This window comes from Mchenga conophoros, linkage group LG7 (genome assembly GCF_057382185.1).
Source record: "Mchenga conophoros isolate Kocher_MC1m ecotype Shallow Benthic linkage group LG7, M_conophoros_male_GT1.1, whole genome shotgun sequence".
NCBI lineage: Eukaryota > Metazoa > Chordata > Actinopteri > Cichliformes > Cichlidae > Mchenga > Mchenga conophoros.
Window position 1 is genome coordinate 35653430 of NC_140532.1, and position 24610 is coordinate 35678039.

At 40.6% G+C, this 24610-nt stretch overlaps 1 protein-coding gene across 1 annotated transcript; it reads right to left on the reverse strand.

Annotated features, from left to right (window-relative positions):
* Positions 1-1129: 1129 nt before the first annotated feature.
* gtf3c5 (general transcription factor IIIC, polypeptide 5) lies at positions 1130-11530 on the reverse strand. Its single transcript, XM_085279071.1, has 11 exons — positions 11198-11530; positions 8410-8608; positions 7508-7703; positions 7217-7400; positions 6781-6885; positions 6084-6198; positions 5839-5919; positions 5536-5624; positions 2682-2764; positions 2102-2244; positions 1130-1327 (listed from the first exon to the last, which is right to left on the reverse strand). Exons 1-11 carry the CDS (start codon positions 11393-11395, stop codon positions 1137-1139), a joined length of 1584 nt encoding a protein of 527 aa, XP_085135197.1. The 5' UTR covers positions 11396-11530; the 3' UTR covers positions 1130-1136.
* Between the last annotated feature and the right edge of the window lie 13080 nt (positions 11531-24610).

Sequence of the window (24610 nt, forward strand, 5' to 3'; positions counted from 1 at the left end):
CAGAGATGTTTTGGTGGCTGGTCTCATGCATATGTATTTGTAAGAGTTTCACTTTCAGGACAAGAATTAACGTGATTGTGATATTTGCTGCTAAAAGAGTTTATTTCTAGGAGCGGGAGATGAAGTCATCAGGACCAGGTCCTAAACGGCACTTTGCTTGGATGGCTGAAAGCCGCGCGCGTGGTGCCAAAACGTTCGCCCTAAAACTCTTCACTTATTCCTCAGGCTGAGTGTCTAGACACAAGCCCCACTTACTCTCCGTCAGAAACACTGGGAGTTTCACTGGGACAAAAATGAACTGAATTGAGCTTTTTTTCTTGGCATTGCGCACCCAGCGAGCTGCTTTTCTCTGCTGAATCTGTAACAAATAGGAGTGTCAGCCTTCTCACATTTATCTGAATTGCCAGCAGAAGTGTCAGGAGTGTCTTTGACTACAGCTTAAGAGAAACTGCTTTTTGGGGCTCCTCTATTTACCCAAAATGCCTGAACATATTTAGAAAAAAAAAAGAGATCCACAAAAACAGTACAAGTACAGGACCAAAGTTCATGTTGTTCTTCAGTGTTTTGCAGTTCATAGTTCAAATTGAACACTCTAAATATTTTATTCATGTACTTTCTGAGTGCCTTGTTCAGTAAAAACAAACAAACAAAAAAAACTTAAAACAGGAGACTGGAACAGTGTTGTTTGGTTTGAATCTCAATTTTGGGCCTTACGGTCGAAAATTCAAAATTCAATTTGTAGTCGTTTGTTGCAAATTTTAAGTAATTACCCGTTTATTAGTTACTTTGCTATCTTTTTTTTAAATCTTTAATTTAATACGCCTAAAGGAGGAAGACCACAACAACAGGACATGGCATCCGGCGATTTTTAATGTTGGTTATGAATGTTATTTGGTCAGAAAAACTGAACCTTTATTTGTGTCCATGGTGAACTCCAGTTATACTGTAACTAACAAAAATGTCAATTTAAACGCAAACACAAACGGTTTCTCTACATTAACAGCAAAGGGAACACAACTATTACACAAACCTTTCAAAAGAACATAATTTCTTTCTTTACACGGTCACATTTTTAAAGAAACTGATGACACAACATATTAACAGTCAAATTTATGTCAACACGTGGTTTTATTGTGTTACATGTAATCTAAAATTTCGGTCTCCATCTCATTTTCACTTCCTTCAGATGGCTGAAATTCATCTTCCTCATCCTCCTCTTCATCCTCCCTATTCTCATACTCCCCCACTTCATCTTCCTCCTCCTCTGCATAAACATCTTTTACGCTTTGGCCTTTACGTCTTCGTCTTTTGGGTAATTCCGGCAGCACTGAAGGACAAACAGAACAAAAAGCCAAAACCAAAAAGTAAAAAGTGGGTGCCAGGTGGTCTTGTTCATGACTCATTTACTTCAAATACTGAAAATAGTCACTGTTAAGTTTTGTCTATGAGTTTTGGTTTGTCATGATAATCCATAATCAGTGCTTCAAAATGTTAGTGCACAAACAAACAGGTTTATTTTTAGGGTAGCATGTTAGCATTTTTCTATTAGAACAACGCAGGGCATCAATGTTTCTGCAGGAATTGTGACTCCAATCATGGAACCAAAAACATAAAAAGTTGACCTACTATCAAAGAAAACATTAATGGATAACAAGAGCTGCTAAAACCAATTTTGCTCGAAACATGGATGTTTTTTTTTTTAAAGATTTATTGTTGGCATTTTGCAGATATTGGATAGTGACAGAAAGAGAAAGGTGCCCAGCAAAGGTGCCTGGGCTGCAATCTCAGTTGGACCACCGGTTGACTAACGTTAATATCTGAACATAGTTCAGTCCATCCAGTTGTTGTTCACACTCTTTTACTTAAAACTAGACTATGTAACTGGAGTAGCTGCTGGTCATAAGTAGGCTTAGAGGGAAAAAACTTTGCAGCTAATGAATAGAGAAGAGCAAAGAAAACTATCAGGTGAGAAACTAAACTAAAAGCAGGGCATGATTTGGAGTAAAAGTAAAACAAGTTCTGGGTGCACACTGTGTCAAGTTAACATACTCTAATGATCAAGGCGGTTACACAGTAATAAGCGTCACAACTTTTTCCTTACCTGGCTTCTGCGCTCTGATCACCGCCTTGATCATGGCTGAGATCATGTCCCTCAGCTTGTCTGTGGTGCCAACGACACACCAGCCGTCACGCTCGTCACAGTGCTGCTCGTTTCCGTTGTTCTGCTCGATCTCCTTTTGGATGCTGCAAAATGGCAAACGCTTACATTAGTCATTCTAATGGAACCACGACATATTTGATAAATCCACCAGATAATTAAAATGCTACACTGGATACTTTAAAATAATAAAATCTTATTCATTGTTGCTCCTGTTATGTATTCATAAAAAATTATTTCACAGAATCGTACATTCATGTTTTCCTCCCTATTAACATTAGCACATCTTGCTATCTTCTCTTATCCCACCAAAAACAGAAACAGCCAGCACTTCGGAGTATACAAAATATATCTGAAAAGCAGTTAAATCTACTCTTTGAGAATCTTTAGATAACAACATTTTTAGGAGTTAGGTGAAAGGACCTGTGGAAAACCCAGACATCAGTTTGATCAACTTTATTTAGATGAAAAATGATGACAGATGCGAGTAGATATGACCGTTATGAACATTACTGTGTATTACCTTTCCACATCCAAATCACAGACCTGGTAAAACATTTGTCTGTGAGGAGGCAGCATGCCCTCTCTGAAAATGTAGGATGATTCCTGTGGAGATGAAACAGAGGACACAGACAGCTTCTCCATTACTTTTTTTGCAAGACAGCTTGCATTTAAACTGTCATTAAATGCCTTTGTAGCTTCAGGCATTTTCACTATCATGCTATAGAAATGTCAATGTGTTCAAAAAAAGAAAAAAAAAAAGATTTCAATAAATGAACAGAATATACAGCACTGGGCTAAAGTTTTGATCCACCCCTCATTTCCTTTTGAGTGTCATCTGTAAAACACGGTGGCGTCTCTGTCATTATTTGGGGCTGCATTTCAGCCAGTGGTGTCTTGTCAAAACTGACTGAATTATAAACACAGAAATGCGTGTTTAGATTTTAATCCAACATGCAGTGGGATCTGGAAAGTATCCAATAGGGGTGCAACGATATTCGTATCGATATTGAACCGTTCGATACAGTGCTTTCGGTTCGGTACGCATATGTATCGAACAATACAACATTTGTAATTTATTTTATCAATTTTCCTTCTGCCGATGCTGTCTGTGTTGAGCACTCAGTGAATCTGTGTTCGACTACTCCGCCTAGGCTGCACTGTCGAGCGCAGATCCACTGAGCGCTCCACACAGACAGCATAGTCAGAAGGAAGAGCGCAGGGCAAGCTAGCGAGACAGAAGTTAAGCTCTCCTTGCAACAGGCAAATTGAACGTCATTCAGATCTGGCGTTTGGAATTATTTTGGTTTTCATGTGACGTATGACCCTGAAGGTAAGCGAGTCATGGACTAAAGTAAAACAGTATGTTGAATGTGCCATGCAATGCTCAATTACATTGGTGTGAACTAGTGTGTTAGCGCAGTTAGCTCGTTAACGTGTTGGCCGTCTAGCCCCATGCACGGAGCGATCGGCGGTAGCTCGTTAACGGAGATTTGCCGTGTTGTGGCGTTAAGGTCATTTCAACGAGATTAACCTGAAAGCACTAGTGGGAACACAACGAATATGACTGCACATTTATGCCGACATCATCGTAGTGCAAAGACAAAAACAACAAGCATGCTACTAACTTTAGCCGAGTCATTTAGACAGCTGTTAGCACATGATTCTCCTTATGCTGCTGAGAATATAGCCCAGAAGAAGCGGATAGTATAGCTTTTATTTTGGAAAGAGACATTTCTCTAGCTAGCCCGACGTCCCGGAGCTAGCGATTTTTTCAGTCGAGCTACCAAAATCTATCTCTTCCCTGCCCGTCGGGCTATTGTAGGAAAAATATATGTCAATGCTTCTGCATTCTTTCGGAAATGTAGCTGGGTAATTATGTCATTGGCATCGGTGAGCCACTGTCAATATGTGACATATTGAAGTCGCGTTTGAATTTGCGCTTGTTTTTTTGCTTTCACTTTGCAATCGTGCGAACTGTGTATAGAGAGCGACAGCACTGATCTGTGAGGGATGATAATTTGTGCACCAATTCCTCTGACATCGTCTTTTTAATCGTTAGCTTACTATGCAAACATGACAAGTGAAATCTCCCACAGCAAGCTTAAACATGTGAGAGGTTGATTGCGCAGAGAATCGCTGAGCTTATGTGAGTGAGTGTGTAAAAGCAGCACGATATATATTTTAGTTCTGCTGAGCCAAATAAGACAGGTCAGGGTGAAGAAGTGACAGCCAAAGAAAAGCTTACCACAAAACGGAGAAGTTATGACAAATCAGACTATGAGGCAAAAAGAAAGTGCAGCTTTATGGTTTCATGGACAAAATAATTTCTGTGGCTGCAATATGACGAGCTAAATAACCAGGGCTGCACATAAGTGGTCCGCAGGTGCGCATTCGCTGTCAAAATAAAAAACACGCACAAGGGTTAGGGTTAAATTCAAAAACTGTACTTTTGAGTTAAAATATATATTTATAATTTTAATAAATGACAAATTAAAAAGGCATGAACATTTTTTTGTATCGAAAAAATATCGAACCGTGACACCAAAGTATCGAACCGAACCGAACCGTGAATTTTGTGTATCGTTGCACCCCTAGTATCCAACTGACAGCAGTTCGGTTTTCAGCATGATCCCCGACCCACTTCCAAACAGTAAAAGAATACCTGGATAGAAAATCATGTCATGGATTGGCCTCCCCAGAGCTGTTTCAGTCTTTAAATGCTGTATGTATTTCAAGCGAAATGTAAAGAAATAAGGCATGGCTTCAGACTCAAGACCTTTGCACAATACTGTAAACTCTGGCCATACAATCATGAAATTCATCCCATCATATATTCTTTTTTAAGCATGCTTCTAGAAGAATACTCAGGGTCCCATGAAGAAGGAGAGCTTTAATTCAAGTTGGGTTCAATTTAGTTCTATTTACAAAGCCCCAGTTTACAACAATGGTCACCTCACAGTGCTTTATATTCTAAAGACACAAAAATAGAGAGAATTTCAAAATGAAAAATCCCCTCCCCATCCTGCAAGAGGTTTGTTTAACAGGAAGACACGGCAGAAAAACTAGGTTCAAGGCTCTGACTGGATGGGGAAAAATATAACGGAAAATATGAACATATAAAAAACAATTAACAAGCAGCACCAAACACAACTTCTGAGAGAGCAGACAAAACCTACTGACTATCAACAGAGGCTTATAAAAACACGAGGAGTAAAATGAGGGGAATGAAGGAGAAGTACATCATGGGAAGCGTACCTCATCAAGCCTAAATATAAGTGTTATCAAAAATGTTTTTTTAAAGCCTGATATTGTAACTATAGAAGGTGTGTGTGCTTAAAACATCTGGCATGTTTGCTCTGATAATGGTCACTGACCTTCAGCTGGTATGTGACTGGAGCTGGATCTCGACTGCTGCTGGGACCCTCCTGAGTGGGAAGATCCATCACACTAGCTGGCTGGGGTGCTGGGGAAAAAAGGACAGCACAACACTGAATAGAGCAATGACTTCATTTACTAACTTAGTAACAAGGTTACTTTTAAAACACTTGAGTCTTGACAATTCATACACTGCACTCACCGCTCTCCCTTTTGTGTGAATATATGTGCAAATCAGAGGCTCTGATAGGCTCACAAATAATATTTGTGTGCATTATCCTCCATACTTCTAAAACACTTACCCGACTTGTTTAATGTGTTTGGCAGACTGTAGTTCAGGGAGCTTCTCTTGGCTTTTATTGGTATGTTGGATAGCAAGTAGCCTAAAAATGGGAACAAATGAAATCAAAAATGCTCATCATAACAAACTAGCTGATTTTGCAAAATGACTAAATTGCTCAAGTTTGTTTTTTGCCCTTTTGAAACACAAACGCTGATGTTAAATGTAGAAAAAGTTTCAAGAGAAACGGAGAAATCCTGCTCTCACCGTGCTTGGAGCTACAACGGATCCTGAAATCCAGCATCTGATATTTTTTGGCCTCTGGGGTCTTTCGGGGATCGTAGCCGAGCTTCACCCACAGGCTTCTCCACGGCCCTGTCACCTACATACAAAAAGTCTACCTATGTTAATCTCTTTTTACAGGAAATGAGAGACTGCACAAGTCTCTCATCCAGCAGATGGACATAATAATATCAACAAAAGCATGTAATCTAGTAATCTTTATTACTTTTGAGCATTTATTTTTTAGGACTTGTGGCATTTTAGGCTTTGACTTGATTCAATGTTGTATAGTAAATGGATATTACTTATTCAGTGTCATATTAAATAAGTCATAGCCTTAAACCAATGGCTAAACTTTTAGCCAAATAGGGAAATGTAAAGTAAACTATTATAGCTAAATTACCTCTAAGCTTAAATTCACCCTACAAATATAAATTCTGCTTATTGCTATGCAGTAAATTAAATATTAATAGGTTAAATTTGTCTTTTTAAGTATTTCATTCACTACACAGTTGTATAAGTGTACATTCTTATTCATGACAATATCACTGGTATTTGATTAAAATGGAAGCAAACACAGACATTTCTAAGATTTTAGGGCAGACTGAGTAAGTACAGCAGATTTTTTTAATTAAAATTTCAATATTTCAAAACACCTGAGTGAAGTCGTTGATAACCTCACCATGTAGTAGGCATAGAAGGGCAGCAGCAGCTTCAGTTTATCAGGGTGGAGGTTGATGTTGGCTTTGACTGCGTTCCGTGACCAGATGGGCCGGCTCTCAAACATCTAGGTGCAAAGTATTTTGAGATTAGATAATAACCAAACATGATGGAAAGCAATATTTATGTAACATTATATAAAAGATAGCCTTGTAACATTTTGCTATTTTGGAGAGAAAACTGCTGATTATTGTTGGTTGACCTGCGCTTCTGAAATCAGGTGATGGAAAATGAACAAAAATACCAGTAGATGCAGATTGTGAGCCAAAAAACACAACAAGACAGAGTTTTCAAAGTGTCCGAGCAGATGTAAATACAGCTGTGCAATCTCCCCTCAGTTCCTGCGCTTATCAACTAGTGACCCTTGCAATCAGAGTGTGGCTGAGTGCTGGACACACCTTTTTCAGCTGCTCTTCAGCCTTCTTGTCACACTCATTCATGCAGATTCGCTTCCAGGTCACTTTAGCTGCCTCGAGGCACTCTGCAGGCACGACGGGATCAGTGAAGCTGACAAAAATGGCGTTGTGGGGCCGGCCAGCGCGATTTAAACCAATGAAATTCTTACTGTCACCTGGCATTTGGCTACAAACGCAAAAAAGAGGTGAAATATTATAGGTATCACCCTGAAACTAAAGATCGATAAAGGCTTCCCAATATTGCTGTTTGGGGGTTTACAGTGGTTTACTAACTTTAGATGGACGTCAGGCCGATAGAAATAATCCACGGGACTGTCGAGGCGTGAGAAGATGGGTGGGGGGAGAAAGTAAGGCATGGGCTGCTCAAAGAACTCTTGACTCTCGGGTTTGCGGAGGATGATTTTGTCATACAAAGACGTATGTTTTCCACCTTCTGAATGCACAGCGAGGCACTGGAAGTCTGCCAGCCCTGCAAACGGCAAACATCAGAACAAACATTGTCACTTGCATTATTTGTACTTTTTCTGATACGCTGTCATCTTCTGTCTGAGATCAAACCACCCTGTGACAGAAAGCATTGCCATGCTGGAATTTAAGACAAAGGGATTGAGGGCATGGACATTTTTCGCTTTCAGAAGTGTGGCATGCCAGAAACCACTGCCTAAAACAAGTTAATATGATGTTTGGTAAGATCATGGGAGGGTCCCCGTGTCAAGACAATATATAATATAATTCCCACAGATGTGACCCCCCATTACTGAATTTCATTGAAAGAAAAAAAAAAGAAATTCTGCGCCCAATAAATTGCACCGATAATCTTCATATTTCATCTCCTTGTTTCATGTGCTGGCATTTGATGTCTGAAGCAATCTTCCTAAGTTGTCTAAAACAAAAAGTAAATAAATAAATCTGCCATTTGGCCACTGGAGGGCACTGTAGTAAACATGTACAGCATCAGTCAAACTGGATTTCCTTTGATTGTTTAAATTCTCACTTTTAACATGATCAAGATGCCACATCGGTAAGATCATCATGACTAAATTACGTATAAACTGTATGAGGAACGAATAAATATTAGAGATTCTTAAAAAAGTGAAACCAAACATTGAAAGAGGACCAAAGGCGAACAAAATTAACACTTTATTATGCTACAGGTGGATAACTGAGAGACACACCCGTGAATTTGTATGTGGTTCCAATGACTCCGAGCATGTCCATGTGGATTTCAGCATCCTTGGGGTCATTTTTTCGCGCCCGCCGTCGCACTCTGAGGAGGAGGTTGCCTGATGAGACGCGGTTTCCGTACAGTGAGTGACAGAAAGGGTCTTGGGGCCGGTAACGCAGCTCGAGACGCTTGCTGGGGTTGGAATAGGTCTGTGGGATTAATGGGAAATAAAGGGTACAGGTATTAACCACAAAAGTGAGAAAGATTTGAGTATCAGTTAATTACCCACAAAAAAAAAACAATTTAACATGCAAAATAGACAATACATTTTAAATAAAACAGCTCTCCCCTCCAATCCCACAAAGCTACAACCAAGGGCAGGAACATATGTTTCATATGTTTTATGAAATATTTAAACTTCAAAGAAATTTAAATACCAACTTGTTATTTGTGTATCTCAGTGGAGCACAGCATTCAAATTTCTCTGTTTCAACCTATGGGAGCCAGTGCACCTGGCTGTAATTAAGCCAGGTTGCAGGAGAGGGCGCTCATGAGAAAGTCTTCAAAGGATTGGAGCTAAAGAAGGTAAAAGGCAAAATAATTCTAATAATTTGTGCTAATTGTTTGGGTAACAATTTACGAATGGCCTTCCTCCCTTCGTGACAGCTTTTTTATCTGGAAGGTTAAAAATGTTAAAATGTTGTTGTTATAATCATAAAGATGGAAAAAACAACTGGTGTTACAGTTTATTGCCTTTCCACTGTGATCCTAGGTTCTGGTGGTCATGAATGAGCTTTTCCTCATTCAGCAGATGTAGATTAGATTAGAGATTAGATGAAACTTTATTAATCCCTCGGGTGGGTTCCTCCGGAAAATTCAGTTTCCAGTAGCAAAGCACCGAAAGAAGTTGCAAGTTACAGATACATTAAGGGGAATGAGAGTAAGGATATAAGCATAAATACACCATATATACACATATATAGATACAGAATATACAATATGGATAAACAGGATTGCTCATTTGAGTGAGTATATTGCACAGTGATTATTGCACAGTCAAATATAAGAATAAAAACGAAAAAAAACCAAATATTGCAAATATTGCACAGTGTAGAAAAGCCCCTACAACTCAGTTGTTCCCCCCTCCTTTGTCCTCCTGTTTCTCCTCCCTCTCCCCTCCAGTGAGGAGTTAAACAGTCTGATGGCGTGTGGGACAAAGGAGTTTTTAAGTCTGTTGGTTTTTGACTTTGGGAGAAGCAGCCTGTCGCTGAATAGGCTCCTCTGATTGTTTACGACCGTGTGCAGAGGATGCCCGGCATTGTTCATAATGTCCATCAGTTTCTTTAAGGTCCTTTTCTCTGCCACTGTCACCAGAGTGTCCAGCTTCATGCCGACCACAGAGCTAGCCCTCCTGATTAGTTTCTCCAGCCTGGATGAGTCCTTCTTTGCTGTGCTGCTCCCCCAGCACGCCACGCCATAGAAAAGGACTCCTGCGACCACTGACTGGTAAAACATCCTCAGGAGCTTCCTGCAGATGTTGAAAGACCTCAGCCTCCTGAGGAAGTACAGTCGGCTTTGGCCTTTTTTATACAGGTGCATGTACTGAATGAGGAAAAGCTCAGACACATTGTTGCAATGAATCTTTTTTTCTTCTTAAAATATCTCAGGCTGCCCTTCATCTGTTTTGTTAATGGTTCAGTCATTAAGGCATCAAACTCATTTAACAGGGAATAATACCTTCTGATGACTGGCAAATTTTAGTGGAGTTGAAAAATAGGATTTTTTTTTTTTTTTTTACTTAGGCTCATGTTTTATATGCATACACATATACTCACTGGTCGTGTTCAACTGCTCATCTAATCAGCCAATCACATGGCAGCAACTCAAACAGTAATTCAAACAACTGCTCATTACAACCATGTTTTGCAGAAGAGCATCAATGAATGCAAAACGCATCGAACTCTGAAGCAAATGAGCTATGGGAGCAGAAGACCACACCTGATGCCACTACTATCATCTAAGAACAGGAAATTGAGGTTATGGTTCACACATTGTCACAGAAATTGAACAACAGATGACTGGAAAACTGTCTCCGGCAAGATTCTGATGTGACGGTCCATGTCACAAAGCTCAAAGATCATCTAAAATTGGTTTCACTGCACTGAAATGGGCTCTACAGTAAGCAGAAGTCAATCCAAAAGAGCAGCTTTGCATGTGGTGCAACAGGAGATTTGCATCATGAATGTGACGCTGACAAATCTGCAACAGTGTGATGCTATCATACCAATATGGACCAAAATCTCTGAGGACTATATCCAGCAGCGTGTTTAATGTATGGCACAAACTATTAAAGCAGTTCTGAAGGTAAAAGGGGGTCCAACCATGTACTATCAAGGTGTAGATGGTTCATTACATGTGAAAATGTGGAGGTTTTCAGGACACACGTTTACGTCTTTACATTTAATATAGAAAGAGTAAATTATAGGGAGGTGTGGCCAGCTTGATTTTAAACTGGAACTGTATAGGAGACCCAGCCCTAAAATGCGTTTTACAGCGCTGATCCAAAGCCTGAAAAGTTTTCCTCACAGACCACTTGAATTACAAAATGCTGAAAGACTGTAACTGATATAGTTTAAAACACCAAGTAAATAAAGCGATACATCAAATAAAGCGATGTATTTAAGTTACAATGTTTAAAAAAAATGAAAATATATTTTCTATGCGCTCATTAGCCGACACAATGGTTTTCAAAATAAAAGCCCGAGACTGATCTGTGTCCCAGCTTACTTTCCGCTTACTTTTGTTACTTTTTGTTCACCACCCAAAGTGGCCAGCATCCTGTCCGCGCTGCTGAAGACCCCCGGATACTCCACACACACCAACTTCTTGTCCTGGAGCTCCACGGTGGACGAGCTTCCCGGGACATCCTCGTGTTCGGCGGGAAACGTCAGCTCTTTGAGAGTAAAATCCAGCTTCGCGTCCCGCATATCCGCCATACTGACTCCTTAGCTGACTAAAAATTAAGAGTAATGTAATGAACCAACTACTTTAGCCAAAAAGAACACGAAAGAAAACACATCTAACTCCTGCACCAACAGCCGTACGAGCATGTGTTCAAGTCCAAAATAACTCCGGGCGGAAACATTTCAGCACGCATGACGTTCCGGTAGCCTTTCAAAATCAGGACTCAAGACTCAAGAAGTTTATTGTCATTTTGTATGGTGTAACCCAGGCAAAAACGAAATAGTGTTTCTCGCCAGCGTCTACAGTGCAATAAACAATACAGTTTAAAAAAGAATAAGCTTAAAAAGGCAGTAATAAATTGCAACAATGGGTATGGATAAATGACATAAAATCTAAGTTATAAAACAAACTCAAGTCACATTCATTTGGGTAGGTAGAAGCAGTCCTTTCACAGAAAGGGATGGTTAAATTAGGTAGTCTGTGTGTCTGTGTGCATGCGTGCGGGGGCATTACAGTCCCTTTGTGGACCTCATAGTGTAGCTGTGTGAATAGCTGAGTGGGTGGGGAGGGGGCACAGTCTGTTTATCAGTCTCACAGCTTGTGCAAAGAACCCTTCCAGCATCCTGGTGGTTCTGCAGCTGATGCTCCTGTACCTCTTGTCAGACGGCAGGAGGTAGAACAGGCTATGCGAGGGGTGGTGGGGGTCTCTGATGATGGAGATAGCTCTGCATATGCAGTGCTGTTTGTAGATCTCCTCCAGAGACGAGAGAGGGACACCAACAATCCTCCTGGTAGTCTTAACAATCCTATTGAGTTGACACTTCCCATAGGACTTGCAATTGCCAAACCAATATGTAAAACTTTGTGTTAGGATGTTTTCAATGGTGTGAGGTGAAGTGTGGAGAATCCTGCTTTTCTGAGTCTCCTGAGGGAGTAGAGACGCTTTGTGCTTTTTTGATAACTGCTGCAGTGTTAATGGAAAAGGACAGGTCATCAGCTAGGTGTACACCCAGGAACTTAACACTGCTGACCCTCTCGACAGCAGCACCATCTATGATGAGGTCTGTGTGGTGATCTCTGCCAGACTTTATGAAATCGATCACCATCTTCTTTGTTTTGTCCACATTGATGGTGAGCTTGTGGGATCTACACCACACTTCCAGCTGCTCCATTTCCATTCTATAGGCAGACTCGTCATTGTCAGTGATGAGACCAACCACAGTTGTGTTGTCTGCAGACTTCACAATGTTTGTTGTGATTTATAAGTACACACCACTGTGAATTTATAAGTACACAGTGGTGTGTACTTATAAATTCATTTTAAACAACTTAAAATCCCATAACAACACTATAAATACAAGCTTTTTTCAGCCTCTTTTTTTTTTGCCTGTCCCGTTTGGCTCTTTTGCCATCAGAATTGTTGTCTAAAGGCAAAGAAAGATGCCCAACGGATTTACTTTACCAAATTGACCATCCCAGCCTTTCCATAATGGTCCATTTGATTCACCTTTTATTGTTTATTTTATTTTCACTTGCTGAATACAGGACAGACTTGACTGGGGGAAAGAAGGGGAGAAAGAAAGAGGGAAAGAGAGACAGCTGAGAAGAGGGACGGGGGAGAAGGGCAAAAAACAAAAACCAACAGAACGGGCAGAAAAAAAAAAAAAAAAAAAAAAAAAAAAAAAATGCATCTATCGATCACCTGGGTCACCTGTTGAGAAAGAAAAAAGAAAACAAGCAGAAGAGAACAAGAGTAATAGAATAAGCAACATCACAATGATATATGGGAATATGACAGTAAATACTAAATATTAAACATTATTGTGCAGCACATAAGATCAACAGAACACAGTGTGCTTTGAGGTAGGAGCCAAAAAGGGTGTAGTTTGTGGGTGTGATCACCCGTGTGTACACCTGTGAGCATGGACGCGCTTGTTTTTTAAAAAAAAAAAATAAAATAAAATAAAAAATAAAAAAATAAAAAAGGTTCCTTCATGTAATGATCTGCTAGAGGGTGTGGGGGGGGCCACTGCCCCGTCCTCCAGGGCATCAAGCAGGTATGGAGGAGATCAAAACTCCAGACATCCAGAGGCCCCCAGAACACAAGAGACCAAGGAAGACCAGAGGGGCAGCTGCGCCACTGTCCCAGAGAGAGCTGAGGAGAGTCCCAGATGAGGGCTCACTCAGCAGCTGCGGAGCAGAAGCCAGGGGGAGTTGCAGTGACACGCCCGTGAGTGTGAGTAATGTGAATGTCTAAGTTGTAGGATAAAATTGAGGCAGAGGCAGCCAGAAGGGGACAGAGGGGGGGGGGGGGGGGGTAGCCTCCTCTGCACCCTGGTGACATACCCCTACTCCAAAGTCCTGCATGTGTGGGTGGTTGTGGTGGAGCGGGAAGAGGGAGGCAGCTGGAGATGGGGAGGGAAGGAAGGGAGGGGCAAGTGACCCCTCCCTGGGGCCAGCTCCCCCGCTGACCCCAGTAGGCACCCCCATACTCCGCGACCCGCCCGGGAAAGGGGCCCAGGCCCATCCAGACCGGGGCCCAGTGCAGCAGCGCCGCCCGGCCCCACAGAGCCCGGGACAGTCCACCCAACCCCACCAGAGAAAACTGCACCCACCCCACCATCCACTCCTCTTCCAGACTACATAAGACAATAAACACCCAGGCTGAGATCTTCCTCCACCTCTCCTGTATCTCCCCCTCCTGCAGAGAGAGTTCCTGAAGAGAAGAAAGATGTGACAACCTCCCCCACCAGTTGAAGAGCCCCCCAGGTGGCTCGACGCACCGGCGGCACCCTGCGCCAGGGATGGGCCCCCATGCACCCACAACCCCGGCAACACACCAACCAGGACCCAAGCCCCCGAGGCCCGGCCAGGGCCCCAGCCCAGAGACGGAGCACCCCCAGAACCTCACGCCCATCCCGGACCCACCCAGGGGCAGCCAGGCTACCAGGTCAGTAACCCATGTCCGTCAGCACAGACCCTCCCCTAGCCCCGCTGCACGCAGCCACGAGGAAACAGTCACCTGAGAGCCAACAGAGCCCCTAATTGGACATGACCGCTACCCCGGGTTGAGCCCCCCAAGAAAGATGCCTCCGGGGAACCCCCCGACGCCCTAAGCCTGTCCCTACCCCCACACCAATCACAACAGTGAAGGCGGGACCAAACTATGACCCCCCACCCCCACTAGGTGATGAAGCTGATCAAAGGAGCCCAGAGCAATTGATCTGATGTGGTGGCAGAGGCTGTATCAAGACTAATGTAATTGTAACGCTAAGTTATTAAAGGACTAGTTTATGTCAATGGATGAATTTACTGACTGACGCGCAGAAGAAATAGTTCTTTATGGAGCCTAGATGGTGTGAATGATGAGACCAAAAACTGCAATGTCTTGTACCAAAAATATATTGAATAAATAGGGGAAAGGGGAAATGGAACAAAATAATTAACACAACACACAATGTAAATGTCCACAATTAAATAATAAATCAATGCTGTGATTTTTCTGTGCAAGAGTCCTTTTGCTAAGAGTCCCTTTTTTTTTTTTGGTCCTTTTCTTTTTAAAGTTCACTTTTAAGGTATTCCTCCTTAGGGTCCAGCTTCATACAATGGGAAATATGTCCGTAATCCAAAGACGGCTAAGTGGGGGAAAAGAGGGGAAAACAAAGAATGGTCCCACCGGCTCGCCACTTCAATATGAAGAAGATCAATTCAAAGGGGGGAAAAAACCTGACCTGTAGGTCAGAAAAATGTCCATTAGCACATCAAGTTCGATTCAGTGTACCGGTAAACAAATATATTCTTCTGCAAGTCTAGGTAACAATGCAAATCATAAATCATCATCAATGTACAACAGTTAAATCATTAATCATCTTGGCTACGTAGCTTAATCTATACATTCCAGTAGCGTTCGCTACAAACAATACAAAAACAACAATAAAGAAAAACCACTGTCTAACAGACAGCATAGCCGAATTCAAGGCAACACATAACAATAATCATTCAATCGCACTTTGTTTCAAAGTAAGCCCATAAAAATGCTTAAGTAAACAGAAGTGTTCAAAAACAGCGGTTTTTGAACCGAAGTTCTGCTCGCGGTGGGAACGCACAAAGTCATTTTTTAATCGCGAAAACGATCGGCTGGTTACTGACAACCAAAGGTTGTAAGATATTAAGGACACTTACCGCTGAGTTTGAAGTTTAAAGATGAATTGAGGAGAGAAAACGCTTTGTTTTCCAACACCGCTCTAAATGCCATAAGCTCACAGCCACAGCAGGAGTCGAACCCGGAAGTATCCCTCCACAGGCGGTTTTCAGAGTTGCCGCGACGTGAAAGGAGCCAATCAGAAGAGGGACCTCAAATCAGCTGACGTGGGTCATGTGACAGGCAGTAGTTGATATGGGTTACATAATCTAATAGATAATTTCTATATTGGTTAGAATTAAGATTGTTTTTATTTTTCCAGTTCATGAGGACTGTTTTCTTGGCTATGCATAGGGCAGTGAAAACCATATGGGCTATATTCTTTTCTGAAGTGACATTATCTAAGCTGCCCATCAAACACACTAAGGGGGAAGTTGGAATGTTACATTTCAGACACTTTGATAAGTCTTCACATATTTCGCGCCAAAACTTCTGAACTGGTGGACAGAACCAAAGAGCGTGGATATAATTGTCCGGTGAATTGGTTTGGCAGTGTGAGCAGTTGTTGGTAGACGTAAAGCCCATCTTGAACATCCGATGACCTGTATAGTGCACTCTATGTAATATTTTGTATTGAATTAATTGCAGACTGGGATTTCTGATTAGATGAAAGGTTTTTAAGCAAATCTGAGACCAGAAGTTTAGGTCTAAGTTAACTGATAAATCCGCTTCCCATTTTGCAATAGGAAGTGATTTAGAAAGCATTCTGTATATTTTGGATAGTAATTTGGGGGTTTTAAGAGTAAGAAATTGAACCACACTTGGTGGTGTTTGTAGTTCAACTTGACCCGGTTTAAATTTCTTTTTTACTATGGATTTAATTGGTTGATGTTCTAAAAATCTTTTCTTGTTGATCCCATATTGTGTAACTAGTCCGTCAAATGAAATAAATTCTGTTCCTTCTAGTATATGTTCTAAATATTTGATTCCTTTGCCACTCCAATCTGAAAAGTTTATCATATTATTGTTTTGTAATATGTCAGGGTTGTTCCAGATAGTGTACCCAACGACTGTCTAATGTGACGCCGTATCTACTTTAATTCTTGCTTTTCTCACAAAACATGACAAAAGAATGTCATGTTTTGTGAGAAACAAATACAACTTTCTTTTTTTCAGAGTTTTCCATCTTTCTTTTTCGCTTTCTTTGTTAAAATACATTTATATGTTTTGGTAGAATATAGTACTTTACATCACAGTAAAAACAACGTACAAAAGGCAGCCAGAATGGAGCAATGCTTCAGGCTCCCGAGAGCTGGATTCACTCATGTATTTTGGTTCCCCTTTAGTTTAGCATTAATAATTGGTCTCTGTATGTTATACATAATATACTATACATACTATAGACTATATATATGCTGTTAACATGTAATATGTTTTTTGGTTTATCCCTTAATGGGGATTTTTTTTTAAATATTTCCTTTTCATTCACTGTGCAGAAAGAATAATACTAGAAAATACTTGACTGTAGGTTCTTATGCTCACTTTATTTTTTTATAGGCACTGTTAAAAAAATGCACCTTCCTGTACAACTTTTAGCCTCATGATGGTGATGTGCAGATCTTCTTGGTTGCTTTAACATAATGTAAAGTCTATGTATTTTTAAATTGTATTAAACGCTGGGCACTTATACAGTCAATAAATGTATCTTTGATTTGACTGAGAGATTCACTGCCGTCACTGTCTTTCTGTCCCGTACCCCACAAACTGCACACTGTTGAGACTGCTTTCTACTCCGAGGGGATGACAGTGTTTGCTGACTTATATAGGCAGATATATATATAAATATCTGCTGTGACACTCTGTTTACATAGATTCTTGTTTTTCTTCTTTTTGTCATACCTTTAGGGGAGTCAATGTTTTTTAAGACTTTTCATAGGATCATCTTACTTTTACTTTTTCCTATAATGTTCATTTGTGATAAAGCACAAGATGATTTATTTTTCCAATTTGGTAAATTACTTTGTGACATTTTAGTTAAATATTTTTACTTTAAAGAATAAAATAGAAGAGGTGAATGCAGGCTACAGAAAGTCACCGAGAGCTACCATGACAGAGAGAGCACAGGGAAAGGTCAGCTACTGGAAGACACAGAGATAAAACTGATTACGACTTCTTCCTGTAGTTCTGAGGTTTCTTTCACAGTGGACTTTTGTTTTTACCTGGCAGAAGAGATAAAGTACAACTCCATTAGCCCATTATGATATGCAGTTTGAAATGTGCAAAAACTAAGTGATTATAAATTATGGTTGCATAACAGGGAAGAAAACATTTGTCCCAGAAAAATTTACATTCATCTGACACCTGTTACACATCTTGTTAATAGCAGCTGGATCCTTTTTGCCTAATCTTGCTCCTAACTCTAATCCTGTTCCATCCCCAAGGTGCACTTTTGGCTTAAGATCTGGTGACTGTGGAAGCCATTTTAATGTTTAGGAAACCAGTTTGCAAATGATTTGATTTTTGATTTTTACAATCTTCTATGGTCTGGTTTTGGTGAGCTCGTGCAAACTGTAGCTTCAGATTTCTTCTTAGCTGACAGGAGTGACACTGTGTGGTCTTCTGCTGCTGTGGCCCGTCTGGTGTTTTGTGTTTAGGTTTGCTCTTCTGCTGACCCTGGTTGTAACTAGTAGTTCTTTGGGTAACTGTTGCCTTCCTATCAGAATGAATCAGTCTGGCCACTGAGTATATAGTAGTGGAAAATAGAAAAATAGATGACTGCTGTACTACTTTTGGCCTCACGATGGCGGTGTCTTGCTAGACAACATTAAAGCTAACACAAGTAACCATCTTTTTGAATCCTCTCAGTCTGACTGAAGGAACATTATTTTTTGCACAGCATTAACAATCATATAAAATCTGATATTTTAACAGTTGATGAACATGCAGTTGTTCAGAAAGACAGAACCACAGTTGCCAGAGGCAAAGAGGAGTGGTCTCTGCCCCTCCCAAAAATGCAAACTGACTGTCACCCCCTCAGAGAAGAGAGCAGGCTCGACAGTTTTCTGTGTTTACCAACGTAAATATGTATGTGTCTATAGTGACACTGTGTTTACTTTGATTCTTGTTTGTCTTCTTTTACTTTTTAAGCGAGTCCAAGGCTTAACACAAGATTTTAACAGTCATCAGTAGCAGCAGTTTTATTTATTTATTTTTTAATTACATGCATAGGTGTTCTGCAACTATACAGTATAAATGATCAAACTGTTGGTTACACTGCATGCTTCCATTACAGGAAGATATATACTGGAAACAGAGATAAAACAGATGATCACTTTCTCCTTTATGGTAGACATTTTGCCTTGGTGGAGCAGATAAAGCAGAGCTGTATCATAATCATTAACTATGACTCTATAAAGTGCTTACATACTGGATGACATGAACAGAAGAAAGGCTTTAATGATGCGGTTAGTAACGCCTGCATGTACGTTTCCTAATGTCCTAGTGTCCTATCCCAGTAGACTCTATTGTAGCTCATTGTTTCATGATAAAGAGGAGGGGATAGAAGACACACAAGACTCTGACTGACAATCTGTTGTGTGCTGTGGTGAAGTGAAGATTTTTTAGTCTTTCTGCCGTCCCTTTTTTCCTCTAGGGGGGCCATCATCCACTGGATATCCAACCAGCTCTTGGTGGTATCTGGCTTGAGAGCCTCTGCACTCCTCCCTGTCTTGCTGCTGGCCTGTTCCAGCCGTTACAGCGTGGGGAGGCCATGATAAGGTTATCAGTCGGCCTCCACAGCTCAGTTCACTCTGGAAGAGTCTGCTGCCCACAGATTTCACCCCTCCTTTCCTCCCACTCATTCTGACTTCTCACTCAGCACATCCCTTCTCCTGTCAACTCATCTCAGCAGCTGGCGGTTTATCAGCTGTAAAGGAAATCTGTATTTATGGTCATATTTGGATGTGTTATGTGAACTTCAGGCCACTCCTACAAAAGCCCAATCATTTTCTGTATGTAAAGCACAAGATTAGTATCAGTGATTTCTTTTACTGCTCTCTAGTTCATTTAAAAAGTGTCTTTTGCATGTTTTCTAGATGCTTATTAATGCTGAAAAGACCCTAAAATAAATCAATGACCTGCTGTGACCTTCTGTCAAATGTTGCATGACCAGGTAAAGATATGAAGGAATTTATTTCCCTGTGTTATTTGATTTAATCAATTTTTTTGTGATTTTGTGTGCCTAATGATTAATGGTTAATTTAGTAGCTATTAGCACATTTCAGTGAAATCAAACTTTCAATCCCCCTGGTGAGTTGCCCAATATTCCCCAGAGTTTTATAGCATAAATAGGGAAGATCCCATACTCACAGAGGCCTGTGAGCTCCATCTGTGTGCAGGGCATAATGCAAATCTCTGTGTTTGCTTTATACAAGAGGCCATTGTGACAACTCGTTCACATATTAGTTTTCCATTTCAGGCACGGGGAAAGAGTTAGAATTAGGGTTTGCTCTAAAAACATGGGATAATATTTAACATTTAACAACAGGAAGCTTAATGTCTGTGAGGGCCCTGAGACAAAGACAGATTCTCTCTCCTAGTGGCTGAAAATGTAACACTATTCCTGGCAATGATCAAATATTCCAGCAATCAGTGTTTTCTATGTTAAAATTCAAACTTTCTGCTCTTTCATTTGATGTATATATGTATATGTATTCATAGAACAAAAATATGGTCACTGGTAAGTTCGACACAGCACTCAGGCAAGGCCAGTGTGCTTCATCATCTAGAATATGTGCAGGAGCCTACTGTAGTGATTCATTAGTGTTTCTTACAGTACCACAGCAGGCTTCATCCTCTGGGGACTATGCCTGCAATATTCCTAGAGACTGACGAAAAATTGGAGATAAAACCTGAACCTGTAGGATCTCATGGTGAGGTCATTAGATGGCTCTGCTGTGTTTCTTAAACCACTTTTTCTGGTATGGTTTAGTCCTACTTGTTGAACTACAAATCAAGTAGTTTTGAATGATCACTTTATCCTCTGATAAAATGCTTCTATACAGATGGCAATGCTTTTTTCCAGCATATAATGTTCCTTCCAAGGACCATAAGAGCCTCTGAAAGGCTTGAAAAGTCACCAGTTCTCAACCCAGTTGAACTGCTAGGAAAATATTTTGGACCAAACTTTAAAGAGCTCTCAGTCACCATCATCAGAACAACAAGTGGGAAAATATCACTATTGAAGAAGATAGATTCAAGAGACTTTAAGACCCTTATCAGCCATGGCTAAACACCTTATATAGAGATGTTTTTTTATTTATTTGTTTGAATTTTTTGTTTTTATTTGTGACGTCAAAGACCAACAGACTGGCCCACAGCATTAGACTAAAATAACATTAAGCTGTATCGTCTTGATGAATTCCCAATCATCCAGGTAAATAAATCTCCAAAGGTTGAATCTGCTCATGAAGAAGTCACTTGGATGAGTGATGAAACATTTCTCCCACTGAAAACGCTACGTCCAGATGAACAGAATCAACCTTTGGAGATTAAGCTGTATCTGCTTTTAAAATCATCTCAAGATCTCCTACTGGAAAATAAGCCATGATTAATTACTAACCAATGTGACTTGTTTTGTACAAAGAACCTTGTTTTGGCAGGAAACAGTATAAATATAAAATATAACTACATGGCTAACATCCAAGACTGCTGGCCAACCAGGACATCCCAGCAAGTATTAACACTTATCATTGCTTACAATTTTGTTTTAATTATGGTGGAAAGACAACACAGTGGAAGAATCTTCCACATCAAAATAATATTTTATTACCTGCCTGTACTTAAAAAGATCAGTTAAGGAGCTGAAGAGCCAATAAAGGTTACAATTCCTAAACTAAACGAAAATATTGCAGTGCTGAAGCTCTCCTAATAATTATTGACAGTCTGGATGCAACTTGAATGCAACATGTTGTTTCTGCCTCTAAAAAAGACAAAAAGCTCCCTCAAACATGCCAATCTGTTTTTTTGTTTTTCTCATGAGTCTTGTGGAACATTTTGTAGGTGTGTCCGTTTGTACACGTCATCCCTGCACTTATCTAGAGGAAGGCAGGACCACAACACTGTGCCACTGGCAATCAAATAGCATCACACCCCGAAGTTGTGTGACAGCAGTGGTTGTGATCGGTGGAGGCATCTGCCCCCAGTCCAGTCTTACAGAGGAAATCTGCTGACAGTTTGTTTTGTATTTGGTTTTTTCTGTTTGCCGATGATGGATCGTTGGCATGTCACACAAGCCTGACTCCACAGAGACAACAAACGTCTAGCTTCCTTGTGTTTTTTTAAATATATTTTATGGCTTGTATTTTAGCACTTGCAGGCTATATATATTTTACACCTCCGAGTTATTTATGAACCGGTCCAAAAATCCACCTAAAAGAAGTGTTTATACCAAAATTTTGAGTGCATAGTAATACATTCATGGTTATTATATTTTAATGCTTTACACCACATTGGCTGTCACACGTTATGTCCTGTAGTAGACACAACCTTAACAGGCATAATTGAATAGTACAGTCATGATGGTGAGAGATCTGATGTCGTTAAACTGAAACTAATAAAACCACTCTTGTTCAGGGTATTTTCGGCATGATCTTATGAAGAACAACGAGCTAAAAAGGCAGGAAAGCTATCTTCTTAAATATTAAGTTGTTACACTAAATCTGTGAGACAAGTCATTTCAATCCTAAATCTGTTAATCACCAGGAATGTCAAATAAAAAGAGGAACAGGGACATCCGTCAGCCATAAAGCTTAAAAAAGAAAAAGAAAAAAAGGAAAAAAGTCTATCCCTTGTTTCTGGGATCAACTGTCACAGCCAGAGCAAGCTGGAGATGTGTCTTGTGGCACAAGTTTTGTTTGGTTACTGGTATATTACAACAGTAATGACTGAGAGACCTGTGACGTTCCTTTGATCTTACAGGGAAAGACACACCACTAGGGGAACTCCCACTCTGTCTTCCATGAATATGTCATTGATGCCTCAGGCCTTCATCCTGCAGAGTTTCCAGTGTACTGGCTGAGACTCATTTGCATAGATCAAATTTGCAAGACAAATTCAGCGCTGTGCTCTATCACCTCGCCTGTTGCTTGTGTCTGTGAGATAGAGACACACTCAGTACCTGCGTGTGGATTAGGGTGTGTTGTTCATAACACAAAGAGCTTATGTTTTAGTCTTGATTTTTTTTTTTAAATTTGTTGGTTTGGTTATTTGCTGGATGGATCAGATTTGGCAGATAACTGTGGCTGCCAGTGCTGAGACTGTTTCTGGTGTATGATTCTGACATTTGACACCACCGGTCAGACAGAAACTTGAAGCCATTTTACAGACATCTGAGACACATCAAACAAGTACACTCAAAATATTTCACTGCCCTGCACTCCATGCAAACGTGCAGGGATTTTGCATATCTTTACATACAGTTTCTAAAAAATGTTGTTTTGGGAGAGTATTTCTGACTGTTTCCTGTTTAGTAGATTTACAACTTTGAGGATACAGCACCTCAGGCAACAAGATATACAAATTAACTGTGGCTCCCACTTTGGTCACACACAACTTTAACACAGCTGCTATGTCTGGCAATTGTGTTAGAAAATCAAAATTACTCCCCTTAATTAAGGTTTTGTATGCCTCTGCTTCCATGTGGGATTGTTGCAGACACATGCAGGCATGCATGCTACCTTCATGTTCTCTGGTTTTCCCCCAGGCTTCCCCAGGCAGCACCACCCCTCCTCTTTCAGGACCCATGTCCTGTTTGCTCGGTTCCACCCAAGATGATCCTCTCCTTCCCTTTCTGTTGGTTTACCTGGGCAGGATTTTGATTTGCTCAGTCTCCTCACACCCACAAGCTGCAGAACCAGTAAGTCTAACTGTTGCAGAGGATAACAACAGACCCTACTGTAATATCAACAAATTTTGCATAGAGACCTCAGATTTGTTTGCCTGACAGTAAGCCCTCATGTTTCTACTCGTCCCTTCACAAACACTGATTTCTGCACCACTAACACAACTGAATACACACTTGCTCTTGAATTTATAATGTACGTTTTTATACTTTTTGTATATCTATTTATCTACAAGCCATCTAGTTCTTTAACTGTACGGTGGAGAGTTGCTGTATGTGGGCCACTGAGGTTGGTAAACTCAGACGTACATACAATAACAAAATATGTAATGCGCAACATTTTTAATATCAATGAAAATTGGAGAACAGATGTGAATTGTTGCAGTTTTGCATAGTGGAAAAACTGTAAGACTGGAGTCTTGTAGCGTGCCAGCTGTTCATTTTTTCACAGTCTTTTAGGCCCATGCATTGTGGATATAGATGCATGCATTGAACAACAGAAACTATTCGTTCTAATATACCAGTAACGATCCACTTACCTGAAAAACTGATATCATCATATTTACATCACAGCATGGCAGGGAAGGTGGCGGTGGGTGGGAGCTTCAACTTTGGGTTCACTTTAAATGTTCACAGTGCTTCTTTAAGTTCTTGTCAGATTTAAACAGAGCAGGTGAAGATCTGATTTGCATTTAGCAGCTTAAACCTAACAGGTTTGGTGTTTGGGGAGGGCGGTGTGTCTTCGTTAGAATCGCCATTTGTTTGTTGAAGTAAATCCAACAGGCTGCCTGGGTGTGGTTAGAGCTGAGTAAGTAATCGGTACCTTTTCAACAACCTTTATTAATCCCTGTATCCCATTAGGCTGAATGCACTGCAAAGGCCATTTAAAGGTGTGTAGGGAAAACATACAGTATGGCGGGGCAGACGGTTTGTGTTATTCTGATTTTTACTGAGATTACAGAGCTCCTCTTTGCTCTTGAACATAAAAACTGGACGATGTATTTGCTTCTAACTTTCCTTTAGCTGCTTTCTAGTCGACTCTCTGGAACGAATGGCTCCCTGCGCTTGGATTTGCATAATGTTCTGGGTGTTATTTGAATGCAGGATAACTCCACTACACACTATATCTAGTCTTGCGAGAGATTTCCACCTGGGGCCTGAGTCACAGTTTCATCCTGTATGTGTTTCTAACTATGAAAAGCAGAA